The 14,831-nt window shown below is 39.6% G+C and overlaps 1 protein-coding gene across 1 annotated transcript in view; it reads left to right on the top strand.

Annotated features, from left to right (window-relative positions):
* The window catches only part of LOC135520619 (ephrin type-B receptor 5-like), a 100,864-nt gene that overhangs the window by 65,008 nt on the left and 21,025 nt on the right, over positions 1–14,831 (top strand). The window contains exons 4-5 of the mRNA XM_064946303.1: positions 8,889–9,058; positions 9,367–9,662. Coding sequence (XP_064802375.1) covers positions 8,889–9,058; positions 9,367–9,662 — 466 coding nt within the window. The remainder of the gene's footprint in view (positions 1–8,888; positions 9,059–9,366; positions 9,663–14,831) is intronic.

The following is a 14,831-nucleotide window of genomic DNA, read 5'->3' as shown; positions in this document are numbered from 1 at the left end:
GATAGCTAGCATTGATAAACTGACGTTGCCATTAATAAAGACAGCTAGCATTGATAAGCTGATGTTTCCATTAATAAAGACAGCTAGCATTGATAAGCTGATTTTGCCATTAATAGAGATAGCTGGCTTGATAAACTGATGTTGCCAATGATAAAGATAGCTGACATTGATAAGCTGACATTGCATTAATAAAGATAGCTGGCTTGATAAGCTGATTTTGCCATTAATAGAGATAGCTGGCTTGATAAGCTGATGTTGCCAATGATAAAGATAGCTGACATTGATAAGCTGACATTGCATTAATAAAGATAGCTGGCTTGATAAGCTGATGTTGCCAATGATAAAGATAGCTGATATTGATAAGCTGACATTGCATTAATAAAGATAGCTGGCTTGATAAGCTGACGTTGCCATTAATAAAGATAGCTGGCATTTATAAGATGACGTTGCCATTAATAAAGATAGCTGGCTTGATAAGCTAATGTTTCCATTAATAAAGATAGCTAGCATTTATTAGGCTGACGTTGCCATTAATAAAGATAGCTTGCATTGATAAGCTAACGTTGCCATTAATAAAGATAGCTGGCTTGATAAGCTGACGTTGCCAATGATAAAGATAGCTGGCATTGATAAGCTGACATTGCATTAATAAAGATAGCTGGCTTGATAAGCTGATGTTGCCATTAATAAAGATAGCTGGCATTGATAGCTGACGTTGCCATTAATAAAGATAGCTAGCATTGATAAGCTGATGTTTCCATTAATAAAGATAGATTTCATTGATAAGCTCACGTTGCTATTAATAAAGTTAGCTAGCATTAATAAGCTGATGTTTCCATTAATAAAGATAGCTAGCATTTATAAACTGACGTTGCCATTAATAAAGACAGCTAGCATTGATAAGCTGACGTTGCCATTAAAAATGATAGCTAGCATTGATAAGCTGACATTGCATGAATAAAGATAGCTGGCTTGATAAGCTGATGTTTCCATTAATGAAGATAGATAGCATTGATAAGCTGACGTTGCCATTAATGAAGATAGCTAGCATTGATAAGCTGACGTTGCCATCAATAAAGACAGCTAGAATTGATAACCTGATTTTTCCATTAATAAAGATAGCTAGCATTGATAAGCTGACGTTGCATTAATAAAGATAGCTGGCTTGACAAACTGACGTTGCCATTAATAAAGTTAGCTAGCATTGATAAGCTGACGTTGCCATTAATAAAGATAGCTAGCATTGATAAGCTGACATTGCCATTAATAAAGATAGCTAGCATTGATAAGCTAACATTGCTATTAATAAAGATAGCTAGCATTTATAAGCTGACGTTGCCATTAATAAAGATAGCTAGCATTGATAAGCTGACGTTGCCATTAATAAAGATAGCTGGCATTGATATGTTGACATTGCCATTAATAAAGATAGATAGCATTTATAAACTGATGTTGCCATTAATAAAGATAGATAGCATTTATAAGCTGATGTTGCCATTAATAAAGATAGCTAGCATTTATAAGCTGACGTTGCCATTAATAAAGATAGCTAGCATTTATAAGCTGACGTTGGCATTAATAGAGATAGCTAGCATTTATAAGCTGACACTGCATTAATAAAGATAGCTGGCTTGATAAGCTAATGTTTCCATTAATAAAGATAGATAGCATTAATAAGCTGACGTTGCCATTAATGAAGATAGCTAGCATTGATAAGCTGACGTTGCCATTAATAAAGACAGCTAGCATTGATAAGCTGACGTTGCCATTAATAAAGATAGCTAGCATTTATAAGCTGACGTTGCCATTAATAAAGATAGATAGCATTTATAAGCTGATGTTGCCATTAATAAAGATAGCTGGCATTGATAAGTTGACATTGCCATTTATAAAGATAGATAGCATTGATAAGCTGACGTTGCCATTAATAAAGATAGCTGGCATTGATAAGTTGACATTGCCATTAATAAAGATAGATTGCATTGATAAGCTGGCGTTGCCATTAATAAAGATAGCTAGCATTGATAAGCTAACGTTGCCATTAATAAAGATAGCTGGCTTGATAATTTGACGTTGCCAATAATAAAGATAGCTGGCATTGATAAGCTGACATTGCATTAATATAGATAGCTGGCATTGATAAGCTGACGTTGCCATTAATAAAGATAGCTAGCATTGATAAGCTGATGTTGCCATTAATAAAGATAGCTGGCATTGATAAGCTGACGTTGCCATTAATAAAGATAGCTAGCATTGATAAGCTGATGTTTCCATTAATAAAGATAGATTTCATTGATAAGATGACGTTGCTATTAATAAAAATAGCTGGCTTGATAATCTGACGTTGCCATTAATAAAGATAGATAGCATTGATAAGCTGACGTTGCCATTAAGAAAGATAGCTAGCATTTATTAGGCTGACCTTGCCATTAATAAAGATAGCTTGCATTGATAAGCTAACGTTGCCATTAATAAAGATAGCTGGCTTGATAAGCTTACGTTGCCAATGATGAAGATAGCTGGCATTGATAAGCTGACATTGCATTAATAAAGATAGCTGGCTTGATAAGCTGACGTTGCCATTAATAAAGATAGCTGGCATTTATAAGCTGACGTTGCCATTAATAAAGATAGCTAGCATTGATAAGCTGATGTTTCCATTAATAAAGATAGATTTCATTGATAAGCTCACGTTGCTATTAATAAAGATAGCTGGCTTGATAAGCTGACGTTGCCATTAGTAAAGATAGCTGGCTTGACAAGCTGACGTTGCCATTAATAAAGATAGCTGGCTTGATAAGCTGATGTTGCAATTAATAAAGATAGCTGGCTTGATAAACTGATGTTGCCATTAATAAAGATAGCTAGCATTGATAAGCTGATGTTTCCATTAATAAAGATAGCTAGCATTGATAAACTGACGTTGCCATTAATAAAGACAGCTAGCATTGATAAGCTGATGTTTCCATTAATAAAGACAGCTAGCATTGATAAGCTGATTTTGCCATTAATAGAGATAGCTGGCTTGATAAACTGATGTTGCCAATGATAAAGATAGCTGACATTGATAAGCTGACATTGCATTAATAAAGATAGCTGGCTTGATAAGCTGATTTTGCCATTAATAGAGATAGCTGGCTTGATAAGCTGATGTTGCCAATGATAAAGATAGCTGACATTGATAAGCTGACATTGCATTAATAAAGATAGCTGGCTTGATAAGCTGATGTTGCCAATGATAAAGATAGCTGATATTGATAAGCTGACATTGCATTAATAAAGATAGCTGGCTTGATAAGCTGACGTTGCCATTAATAAAGATAGAGGCATTTATAAGATGACGTTGCCATTAATAAAGATAGCTGGCTTGATAAGCTAATGTTTCCATTAATAAAGATAGCTAGCATTTATTAGGCTGACGTTGCCATTAATAAAGATAGCTTGCATTGATAAGCTAACGTTGCCATTAATAAAGATAGCTGGCTTGATAAGCTGACGTTGCCAATGATAAAGATAGCTGGCATTGATAAGCTGACATTGCATTAATAAAGATAGCTGGCTTGATAAGCTGATGTTGCCATTAATAAAGATAGCTGGCATTGATAGCTGACGTTGCCATTAATAAAGATAGCTAGCATTGATAAGCTGATGTTTCCATTAATAAAGATAGATTTCATTGATAAGCTCACGTTGCTATTAATAAAGTTAGCTAGCATTAATAAGCTGATGTTTCCATTAATAAAGATAGCTAGCATTTATAAACTGGCGTTGCCATTAATAAAGACAGCTAGCATTGATAAGCTGACGTTGCCATTAAAAATGATAGCTAGCATTGATAAGCTGACATTGCATGAATAAAGATAGCTGGCTTGATAAGCTGATGTTTCCATTAATGAAGATAGATAGCATTGATAAGCTGACGTTGCCATTAATGAAGATAGCTAGCATTGATAAGCTGACGTTGCCATCAATAAAGACAGCTAGAATTGATAACCTGATTTTTCCATTAATAAAGATAGCTAGCATTGATAAGCTGACGTTGCATTAATAAAGATAGCTGGCTTGACAAACTGGCGTTGCCATTAATAAAGTTAGCTAGCATTGATAAGCTGACGTTGCCATTAATAAAGATAGCTAGCATTGATAAGCTGACATTGCCATTAATAAAGATAGCTAGCATTGATAAGCTAACATTGCTATTAATAAAGATAGCTAGCATTTATAAGCTGACGTTGCCATTAATAAAGATAGCTAGCATTGATAAGCTGACGTTGCCATTAATAAAGATAGCTGGCATTGATATGTTGACATTGCCATTAATAAAGATAGATAGCATTTATAAACTGATGTTGCCATTAATAAAGATAGATAGCATTTATAAGCTGATGTTGCCATTAATAAAGATAGCTAGCATTTATAAGCTGACGTTGCCATTAATAAAGATAGCTAGCATTTATAAGCTGACGTTGGCATTAATAGAGATAGCTAGCATTTATAAGCTGACACTGCATTAATAAAGATAGCTGGCTTGATAAGCTAATGTTTCCATTAATAAAGATAGATAGCATTAATAAGCTGACGTTGCCATTAATGAAGATAGCTAGCATTGATAAGCTGACGTTGCCATTAATAAAGACAGCTAGCATTGATAAGCTGACGTTGCCATTAATAAAGACAGCTAGCATTGATAAGCTGATTTTGCCATTAATAGATATAGCTAGCATTGATAAGCTGACGTTGCATTAATAAAGATAGCTGGCTTGACAAACTGACGTTGCCATTAATAAAGTTAGCTAGCATTGATAAGCTGACGTTGCCATTAATAAAGATAGATGGCATTTATAAGCTGACGTTGCCATTAATAAAGATAGCTAGCATTTATTAGGCTGACGTTGCCATTAATAAAGATAGCTTGCATTGATAAGCTAACGTTGCCAATAATAAAGATAGCTGGCTTGGTAAGCTGACGTTGCCAATGATAAAGATAGCTGGCATTGATAAGCTGACATTGCATTAATAAAGATAGCTGGCTTGATAAGCTGATGTTGCCATTAATAAAGATAGCTGGCTTGATAAGCTTACGTTGCATTAATAAAGATAGCTGGCTTGACAAACTGACGTTGCCAATAATAAAGTTAGCTAGCATTGATAAGCTGACGTTGCCATTAATAAAGATAGATGGCATTTATAAGCAGACGTTGCCATTAATAAAGATAGCTTGCATTGATAAACTAACGTTGCCATTAATAAAGATAGCTGGCTTGATTAGCTGACGTTGCCAATGATAAAGATAGCTGGCATTGATAAGCTGACATTGCATTAATAAAGATAGCTGGCTTGATAAGCTGACGTTGCCATTAATAAAGATAGCTGGCATTTATAAGCTGGCGTTGCCATTAATAAAGATAGCTAGCATTGATAAGCTGATGTTTCCATTAATAAAGATAGATTTCATTGATAAGCTCACGTTGCTATTAATAAAGATAGTTAGCATTGATAAACTGACGTTGCCATTAATAAAGAAAGCTAGCATTGATAACCTGATGTTGCCATTAATAAAGATAGCTGGCATTGATAAGTTGACTTTGCCATTTATAAAGATAGATAGCATTGATAAGCTGACGTTGCCATTAATAAAGATAGCTAGCATTTATAAGCTGACGTTGCCATTAGTAAAGATAGCTAGCATTTATAAGCTGACGTTGCCATTAGTAAAGATAGCTGGCTTGACAAGCTGACGTTGCCATTAATAAAGATAGATTTCATTGATAAGCTGATGTTGCAATTAATAAAGATAGCTGGCTTGATAAACTGACATTGCCATTAATAAATATAGCTAGCATTGATAAGCTGATGTTTCCATAAATAAAGATAGCTAGCATTGATAAACTGACGTTGCCATTAATAAAGAAAGCTAGCATTGATAACCTGATGTTGCCATTAATAAAGATAGCTGGCATTGATAAGTTGACATTGCCATTTATAAAGATAGATAGCATTGATAAGCTGACGTTGCCATTAATAAAGATAGCTAGCATTTATAAGCTGACGTTGCCATTAATAAAGATAGCTAGCATTGATAAGCTGACGTTGCCATTAAAAAAGATAGCTAGCATTGATAAGCTGACATTGCATTAATAAAGATAGCTGGCTTGATAAGCTGATGTTTCCATTAATAAAGATAGATAGCATTAATAAGCTGACGTTGCCATTAATGAAGATAGATAGCATTGATAAGCTGACGTTGCCATTAATGAAGATAGCTAGCATTGATAAGCTGACGTTGCCATTAATAAGGACATCTAGCATTGATAACCTGATTTTGCCATTAATAAAGATAGCTAGCATTGATTAGCTGACGTTGCATTAATAAAGATAGCTGGCTTGACAAACTGACATTGCCATTAATAAAGTTAGCTAGCATTGATAAGCTGACGTTGCCATTAATAAAGATAGCTAGCATTGATAAGCTGACATTGCCATTAATAAAGATAGATGGCATTGATATGTTGACATTGCCATTAATAAAGATAGATAGCATTTTTAAGCTGATGTTGCCATTAATAAAGATAGCTAGCATTTATAAGCTGACGTTGCCATTAATAAAGATAGATAGCATTTATAAGCTGACGTTGGCATTAATAGAGATAGCTAGCATTTATAAGCTGACGTTGCCATTAATAAAGAAAGCTAGCATTGATAACCTGATGTTGCCATTAATAAAGATAGCTGGCATTGATAAGTTGACATTGCCATTTATAAAGATAGATAGCATTGATAAGCTGACGTTGCCATTAATAAAGATAGCTAGCATTTATAAGCTGACGTTGCCATTAATAAAGATAGGTAGCATTGATAAGCTGACGTTGCCATTAATAAAGATAGCTAGCATTTATAAGTTGACATTGCTATTAATAAAGATAGATAGCATTTATAAGCTGACATTGCCATTAATAAAGATTGCTGGCATTGATAAGTTGACATTGCCATTAATAAAGATAGATTGCATTGATAAGCTGACGTTGCCATTAATAAAGATAGCTAGCATTGATAAGCTAACGTTGCCATTAATAAAGATAGCTGGCTTGATAAGCTGACGATGCCAATAATAAAGATAGCTGGCATTGATAAGCTGACATTGCATTAATATAGATAGCTGGCTTGATAAGCTGACGTTGCCATTAATAAAGATAGCTGGCATTGATAAGCTGACGTTGCCATTAATAAAGATAGCTAGCATTGATAAGCTGATGTTTCCATTAATAAAGATAGATTTCATTGATAAGCTGACGTTGCTATTAATCAAAATAGCTGGCTTGATATGCTGACGTTGCCATAAATAAAGATAGATAGCATTGATAATCTGACTTTGCCATTAATGAAGATAGCTAGCATTGATAAGCTGACGTTGCCATTAATAAAGACAGCTAGCATTGATAAGCTGACGTTGCCATTAAAAAAGATAGCTAGCATTGATAAGCTGACATTGCATTAATAAAGATAGCTGGCTTGATAAGCTGATGTTTCCATTAATAAAGATAGATAGCATTAATAAGCTGACGTTGCCATTAATGAAGATAGCTAGCATTGATAAGCTAACATTGCCATTAATAAAGATAGCTAGCATTTATAAGCTGACGTTGCCATTAATAAAGATAGCTAGCATTGATAAGCTGACGTTGCCATTAATAAAGATAGCTGGCATTGATATGTTGACATTGCCATTAATAAAGATAGATAGCTTGCTTAACACTGACAGTATGGTCACACTAGCTACATTATCCATATTGATAAGGTTGTAGTTGTAGTTGTGACAGAACAGCCATTCCTGGACCTGTCTCCAGAAGCGAACCACTGATGTACAGTATCAGAAAATATGTTCTATGGATTGTGTTTCCTCGTGTCTACACAAGGCTGACTGTCCAATGCCCCATATATTGAGCGTTATTTTTGTAGAAAGTATTTTATATAATGGCTTACAATGAAATTAACAAATCTTTGTGTCAATTGTTGTTTTATATGTCAGTTCATGAACCTGATGCCAAGGTATTGGGACATCAAAACTGACTTGAATTGTATATGGCAATGTTGTCAAACCTTTTTACTTGAAGTGAAACTAATACATTTTTGATTAATACTAAACAGTTTAAGCCATTTTAAGCCAAGACAAATGGTCTCTTCCCATGGTATTTATAGTTTCTAAAAACATCTGTCAAGACGTAGAGCATAAAGACTACATTTCCCAAAATCCCATTTTAGTAATATGTAGTTCTGCATGTTCCAAAGTGTGTTCCAAAAGCAAGGAAACAATGATGCCATAACATTCCTCTCATTCTCATCCCCCTCAATCTCATTAAATAAACTACATTTCTCATCTCACATCAGTGCTTTGTAGGAGAGCAGTTACAGAGCTGTTTTGCCGAGTCGACAGGGTGCTGAGCTCTTGTTGCGTCCGCGTGTCGTGTGCAGAGGGAAGGATGCAGTATTTGTGAATGAATACATTTCTCCTTGGGGAAAGTTAGATACTGTTTAAAAATTCAAATAAGAGGCTGATGAGTGAAGTGTGGAGGAATGTAGAGTGGGGAGCAGCAAGAAGGCCAGGAGTCTGAGTCTCTGGGGGAAGTTAGCATGGTTATCCTGAAACTGGCGAGAATTAGATTAGATTAAAACACAGACTGTCACTGGTCCGCGACTGTTTATATTTGACTCAATGACTGTTGCATACTCTTAAATACTTTAATCAACCCTTTATCATGCCCTTTATCGTATCCTTCTCCCCAATCCCTCACATTTTAATTTCCACAATGAAATGTAATACATGATCCCTCTCTCTCATCACCCTCTCCCCCCTATCTTCCTCCCCATCCCCCTTTCCCATCCCTGTCCAGGCGTCCAGTGGAGAGAAGGACACGAGGGAGGGCTGGGTGAAGGTTGACACCATAGCAGCAGATAAGAGTTTCACCAAGGTGGAGCCCAGCCTGCCTCACCAGTACCAACCAGACCGCTACCGTCGGGTCAACATCAAGACCCGCAGCTTTGCGCCGCTCACACGCAATGGGTACTGTACGAGAACATTTGAAACAAATTCATGAAAATGTCCATATTCAAACCATGCTCATCACTTGTGACAAATAGTCCTTTGCCACTTTGTAGGCAGCAGTGTATGGTAACTAACTAACTCACCTAAACCCATACTGTCACCTATCTAGTGGTCCTTCAAATCAAATGAAACTTTATTTATCACATGCGCCGAATACAACAAGTGTAGACCTTACTGTGAAATGCTTTCTTACAAGCCCTTAACCAACAGTGCAGTTCAAGCCTGATAATAAGTTAACATGTTATGACCCTTGAACCCTGTTTCAGATTCGTTCTGGCCATCGTCGACAGCGGCGCATGTGTCTCTCTCATGGGTGTGTCCATCTTCTACCGCCGCTGTCCAGCAACCAATCGCTATCTTGCTTCCTATCCGGCCACACCCTCAGGGGCGGAGCCTACCGCCCTGGTCCCTGTGTCTGGGACTTGTGTTCCCCACAGCCAAGCACAGGGAGGCTCCGCCCCTCGCATGCACTGCAACGCAGAAGGTGAATGGATGGTGCCGGTGGGTGGGTGCATCTGTGAAGAGGGATATGAGCCCAATCAAAACAGATCAGCTTGCTTTGGTGAGTTCAACAAGTCTGGTATACTTTTAAAACGTAAAACACATACACTAAAATGTCAAAGGACCAACAAAATGTAACAATATCTAAAGTTTTAGCCTCCTGTCGCTCTTCCTGTCAGTTCTCCTGCCCCCTTCCTGTCAGTTTTCCTATTCACTCTCCTGTCAGTTGTCCTGACCCCTGTCCTGTCAGTTCTCCTGTCCCCCTGTCCTGTCAGTTCTCCTGTCCCCCTGTCCTGTCAGTTCTCCTGTCCCCCTGTCCTGTCAGTTCTCCTGTCCAACCTTCCTGTCAGTTCTCCTGTCCAACCTTCCTGTCAGTTTTCCTATTCACTCTCCTGTCAGTTGTCCTGACCCCTGTCCTGTCAGTTCTCCTGTCCCCCTGTCCTGTCAGTTCTCCTGTCCAACCTTCCTGTCAGTTTTCCTATTCACTCTCCTGTCAGTTGTCCTGACCCCTGTCCTGTCAGTTCTCCTGTCCCCCCTCCCATCAGTTCTCCTGTCCCCCCTCCTGTCAGTTCTCCTGTCCCCCCTCCTGTCAGTTGTCCTGACCCCTGTCCTGTCAGTTCTCCTGTCCCCCTTCCTGTCAGTTGTCCTGTCCACTCTCCTGTCAGTTGTCCTGACCCCTATTCTGTCAGTTCTCCTGTCCACTCTCCTGTCAGTTGTCCTGTCCACTCTCCTGTCAGTTGTCCTGACCCCTATTCTGTCAGTTCTCCTGTCCACTCTCCTGTCAGTTGTCCTGACCCCTGTCCTGTCAGTTCTCCTGTCCCCCCTCCCATCAGTTCTCCTGTCCCCCCTCCTGTCAGTTGTCCTGTCCCCCCTCCTGTCAGTTGTCCTGACCCCTGTCCTGTCAGTTCTCTTGTCCCCCCTCCCATCAGTTCTCCTGTTCCCCCTCCTGTCAGTTCTCCTGTCCCCCTCCTGTCAGTTGTCCTGACCCCTGTCCTGTCAGTACTCCTGTCTCTTGTCCTGTCAGTTCTCCGGTCTCCTGTTCTGTCAGTTCTCCTGTCTCCTGTTCTGTCAGTTCTCCTGTCTCTTGTCCTGTCAGTTCTCCTGTCCTGTCAGTTCTCCTGTCTCCTGTCCTGTCAGTTCTCCTGTCTCTTGTCCTGTCAGTTATTCTGTCCTGTCAGTTCTCCTGTCTCTTGTCCTGTCAGTTATTCTGTCCTGTCAGTTCTCCTGTCCTGTCAGTTATTCTGTCCTGTCAGTTCTCCTGTCTCTTGTCCTGTCAGTTATTCTGTCCTGTCAGTTCTCCTGTCCTGTCAGTTATTCTGTTCTGTCAGTTCTCCTGTCTCTTGTCCTGTCAGTTCTCCTGTCTCTTGTCCTGTCAGTTCTCCTGTCTCTTGTCCTGTCAGTTCTCCTGTTCTGTCAGTTCTCCTGTCTCTTGTCCTGTCAGTTCTCCTGTCTCTTGTCCTGTCAGTTCTCCTGTCTCTTGTCCTGTCAGTTCTCCTGTCCTGTCAGTTCTCATGTCTCCTGTCCTGTCAGTTCTCCTGTCTCTTGTCCTGTCAGTTCTCCTCTCCTGTCAGTTCTCCTGTCTCCTCTCCTGTCAGTTCTTCTGTCTCTTGTGTCACTAACATTCTGGATCAATATGAGATGGAACTGCTGCCATCACTCTGATCACTGGCCCAGCTTGACTGAGAGGACAGGGGAAGGAGGGCAGGGACAGACAATGGCCATGTGGGGTGTGTGTGTGTTGTGGGGGGGCGGGGGGGTTGATGATGGGCAAATGTTTTATGAGACTGTGTCAGCAATATCCTACATAAATGAATAGGTGTTTATGTCTGGGAGCATAAGTAGGAGATGAGGGCTTTGTGTTGTGGTCTCTGTGTTGGTGGTGTTTTAACTAGAGAAGCAGGAAGGGAGCAGAACTCAGGGGAATAAGAGACAGCTTGTCAGACCAAGAGCTCAACTACTGCTTCAACAAGCCCCACTTGACCCAGAATGTTAGCACAGAGGAGGAAAGGAACACACACACACTGTGTCTCTCTCTCTCTCTCTCTCTCTCTCTCTCTCTCTCTCTCTCTCTCTCTCTCTCTCTCTCTCACTCTCACTCTCACACTCTCTCACACTCTCTCACACTCACACTCACACACACTACAGGGACATGGACACTACACCATAGTCTGGGTCAGTGTGCACCCTGGAAAACTAAAGTTTTCTACCTTCACTGGACAGGGGTCAACGAGAAAGATATGTTTTGGAGAAATCTGAAGAAAGACACCATGGAATATTGAGAGAAGGAGGAGAGGGAGGGAGGGAGGGAGGGATGTGACACATTTAGGTCATAGTGATGTAATGGTCACTCGTCTGTGAACAAGTGACAGAAACCACAGCGGGAGAGAGAGAGAGGGAAAGAGAGAGGGGGAGATGGAGGGAGGGAGAGAGGGGATAAGTGGACACAAGTTAACGACTTAAGGAATTGAGCAAGCAGAAAGTCTGAGGAAAGTAAGGAGACAGAGAGAGGGGGAAGGGGTATTGACTGAGATGTGGACAGCGGGAGGCTGTGTGGTGCTGTGTGTGTGTGTTCTCCCTTGACAGTTGAAGGTAAAGGTCCAGTCCAGTAGTTCTCTGTGGGGCTATCTGTTACCCTCTCCTCCAAAGGCCAGACCAGGGTTGGTCAGGGGCCTCCCAGTCCCAAGCTAGCTAACAGATTCATTAATACCGCCACTCTGGACCAAGTCAACTGTGAAATGTCTTCATGCTCTAATGGCTTACATCTGGGCTCTCCCCGCCACTCACACGGTTTGTCCCACTTTGATTGATATTTACTGAGAAATAACCACTCCAACGCCACTCTGTGGCTCAGATGGGGATAAACAGATCATAAGGAGTGGCAGCCCCACCCACCCATTTTTGTGTTCTAATTATTCTGTGATTATGTTTAGTTGATCAGGTCATTGACTAACGTCATGCCATTGTTGTCCCTGTTTAGTTGTTTGGATGAAAAACTGATAGTTGAGATGGTTGCTGAGCCATGTTGCCGTGGTTGCTGAAGGTTTTTATTCTACATTGTCTCTGAGGCTCCGGTATAAATATCTGTGTAGACACCAATAACTCAGCTGTACGGCTCTAAAGGGGTTCCAGGCACATTCAAAGTCTGAACTGATGAATGATAAGTAATCCAAATGGACTTAATATTAAGCTGTTCATTAGAAGTGATCTGTGCTGGAATTAAACCCACAACCTCTTGGTGTTACAAGCACCATCCAAGCTCTAACCAGCTCAGCCATCAGAACCAGTAACTCCTAACAGATCCTCGAATGATGACAGGGAGCAGAGCAGGAGACAAGCAGCACTCTGTTCTCTCCTAAGCAGAAGACCTACACTAGATGTTTTCTCCGTTGACATTGGCGTCGAGAAAGAGAGAGAGAGAGAGAGAGAGAGTGTGTATGTGTGTATGCTCAGCAGAAGCACGACTGAGCATGAGACACAATTACACCTGTTCACCCAGATATGAAACAGACTTTTACATCATGGGGCTTTCTAAGGAGGTCCACATCAGTTCCATGTCACATAGTTCCTGTAACACTGATGATATACAATTGTTTACAGACAGATTATTTCACTTATAATTCACTGTATCACAATTCCAGTGGGTCAGAAGTTTAAATACACTAAGTTGACTGTCCCTTAGACAGCTTGGAAAATTCCAGAAAATTATGTCATGGTTTTAGAAGCTTCTGATAGGCTAATTGACATCATTTGAGTCAATCGGAGGTGTATCTGTAGATGTATTTCAAGACCTACCTTCAAACTCAGTGCCTCTTTGCTTGACATCATGGACAAATCAAAAGAAATCAACCAAGACCTTTTCCTTGGGAGCAATTTCCAAACGCCTGAAGGTACCACGTTCATCTGTACAAACAATAGTACGCAAGTATAAACACCATGGGACCACGCAGCCGTCGTTCCGCTCAGGAATTAGATGCATTCTGTCTCCTAGAGATGAAGGTTCTTTGGTGCGAAAAGTACAAATCAATCCCAGAACAATAGCAAAGGACCTTGTGAAGATGCTGGAGAAAACAGGTACAAAAGTATCTCTATCCACAGTAAAACGAGTCCTATATCGATATAACCTGATAGGTCGCTCAGCAAGGAAGAGGCCACTGCTCCAAAACCACAATAAAAAAGCCAGACTACGGTTTGCAACTGCACATGGGGACAAAGATTGTACTTTTTGGAGAAATGTCCTCTGGTCTGGTGAAACAAAAATAGAACTGTTTGGCCATAACGACTATTGTTATGTTTGGAGGAAAAGGGGGAGGCTTGCAAGCCAACAAACACCATCCCAACCGTGAAGCATGTGGGTGGCAGCATCATGTTGTCGGGTACTTTGCTGCAGGAGGGACTGGTGCACTTCACAAAATGGATGGTTTCATGAGGGAGGAAAATGATGTGGATATATTGAAGCAACATCTCAAGACATCAGTCAGGAAGTTAAAGCTTGGTCACAAATGGGTCTTCCAAATGGACAATGACCCCAAGCATACTTCCAAAATTGTGGTAAAATGGCTTAAGGACAACAAAGTCAAGGCATTGGAGTGGCCATCACAAAACCATGACCTCAATCCTATAGAAGATTTGTGGGCATAACTGAAAAAGCTTGTATGAGCAAGGAGGCCTACAAACATGACTCCGTTAAACCAGCTCAGTCAGGAGGAATGGGCCAAAATTCACCCAACTTATTAAGCTTGTGGAAGGCTACCCGAAACGTTTGACCCAAGTTAAACAATTTAATGGCAATGCTACCAAATACTAATTGAGTGTCTGTAAACTTCTGACCCACTCGGAATGTAATGAAATAAATTAAATTTTAAATGAATCATTCTCTCTACTATTATTCTGACATTCCATATTCTTGAAATAAGGTGGTGATCCTAACTGACCTAAGACAGGGAATTTTTACTTTGATTAAATGTCAAGAATGGTGAAAAACTAAGTTTAAATGTAGTTGGCTAAGGTGTATGTAAACCTCCGACTTCAACTGTATATATATTCCTTAAGACAGTTCCCTTAACAATGATGATATATATTCCTCAACACAGTTCCCTTAACAATGATGATATATATTCCTCAACACAGTTCCCTTAACAATGATGATATATATTCCTCAACACAGTTCCCTTAACAATGATGATATATATTCCTCAACACAGTTCCCTTAACAATGATGATATATATTCCT

The sequence above is a fragment of the Oncorhynchus masou genome, chromosome 29 (genome assembly GCF_036934945.1).
Source record: "Oncorhynchus masou masou isolate Uvic2021 chromosome 29, UVic_Omas_1.1, whole genome shotgun sequence".
In the NCBI taxonomy this organism is placed as follows: domain Eukaryota; kingdom Metazoa; phylum Chordata; class Actinopteri; order Salmoniformes; family Salmonidae; genus Oncorhynchus; species Oncorhynchus masou.
Note: the sequence above shows the minus strand (reverse complement) of the source record. Positions and strands in the feature narration are given on the sequence as shown.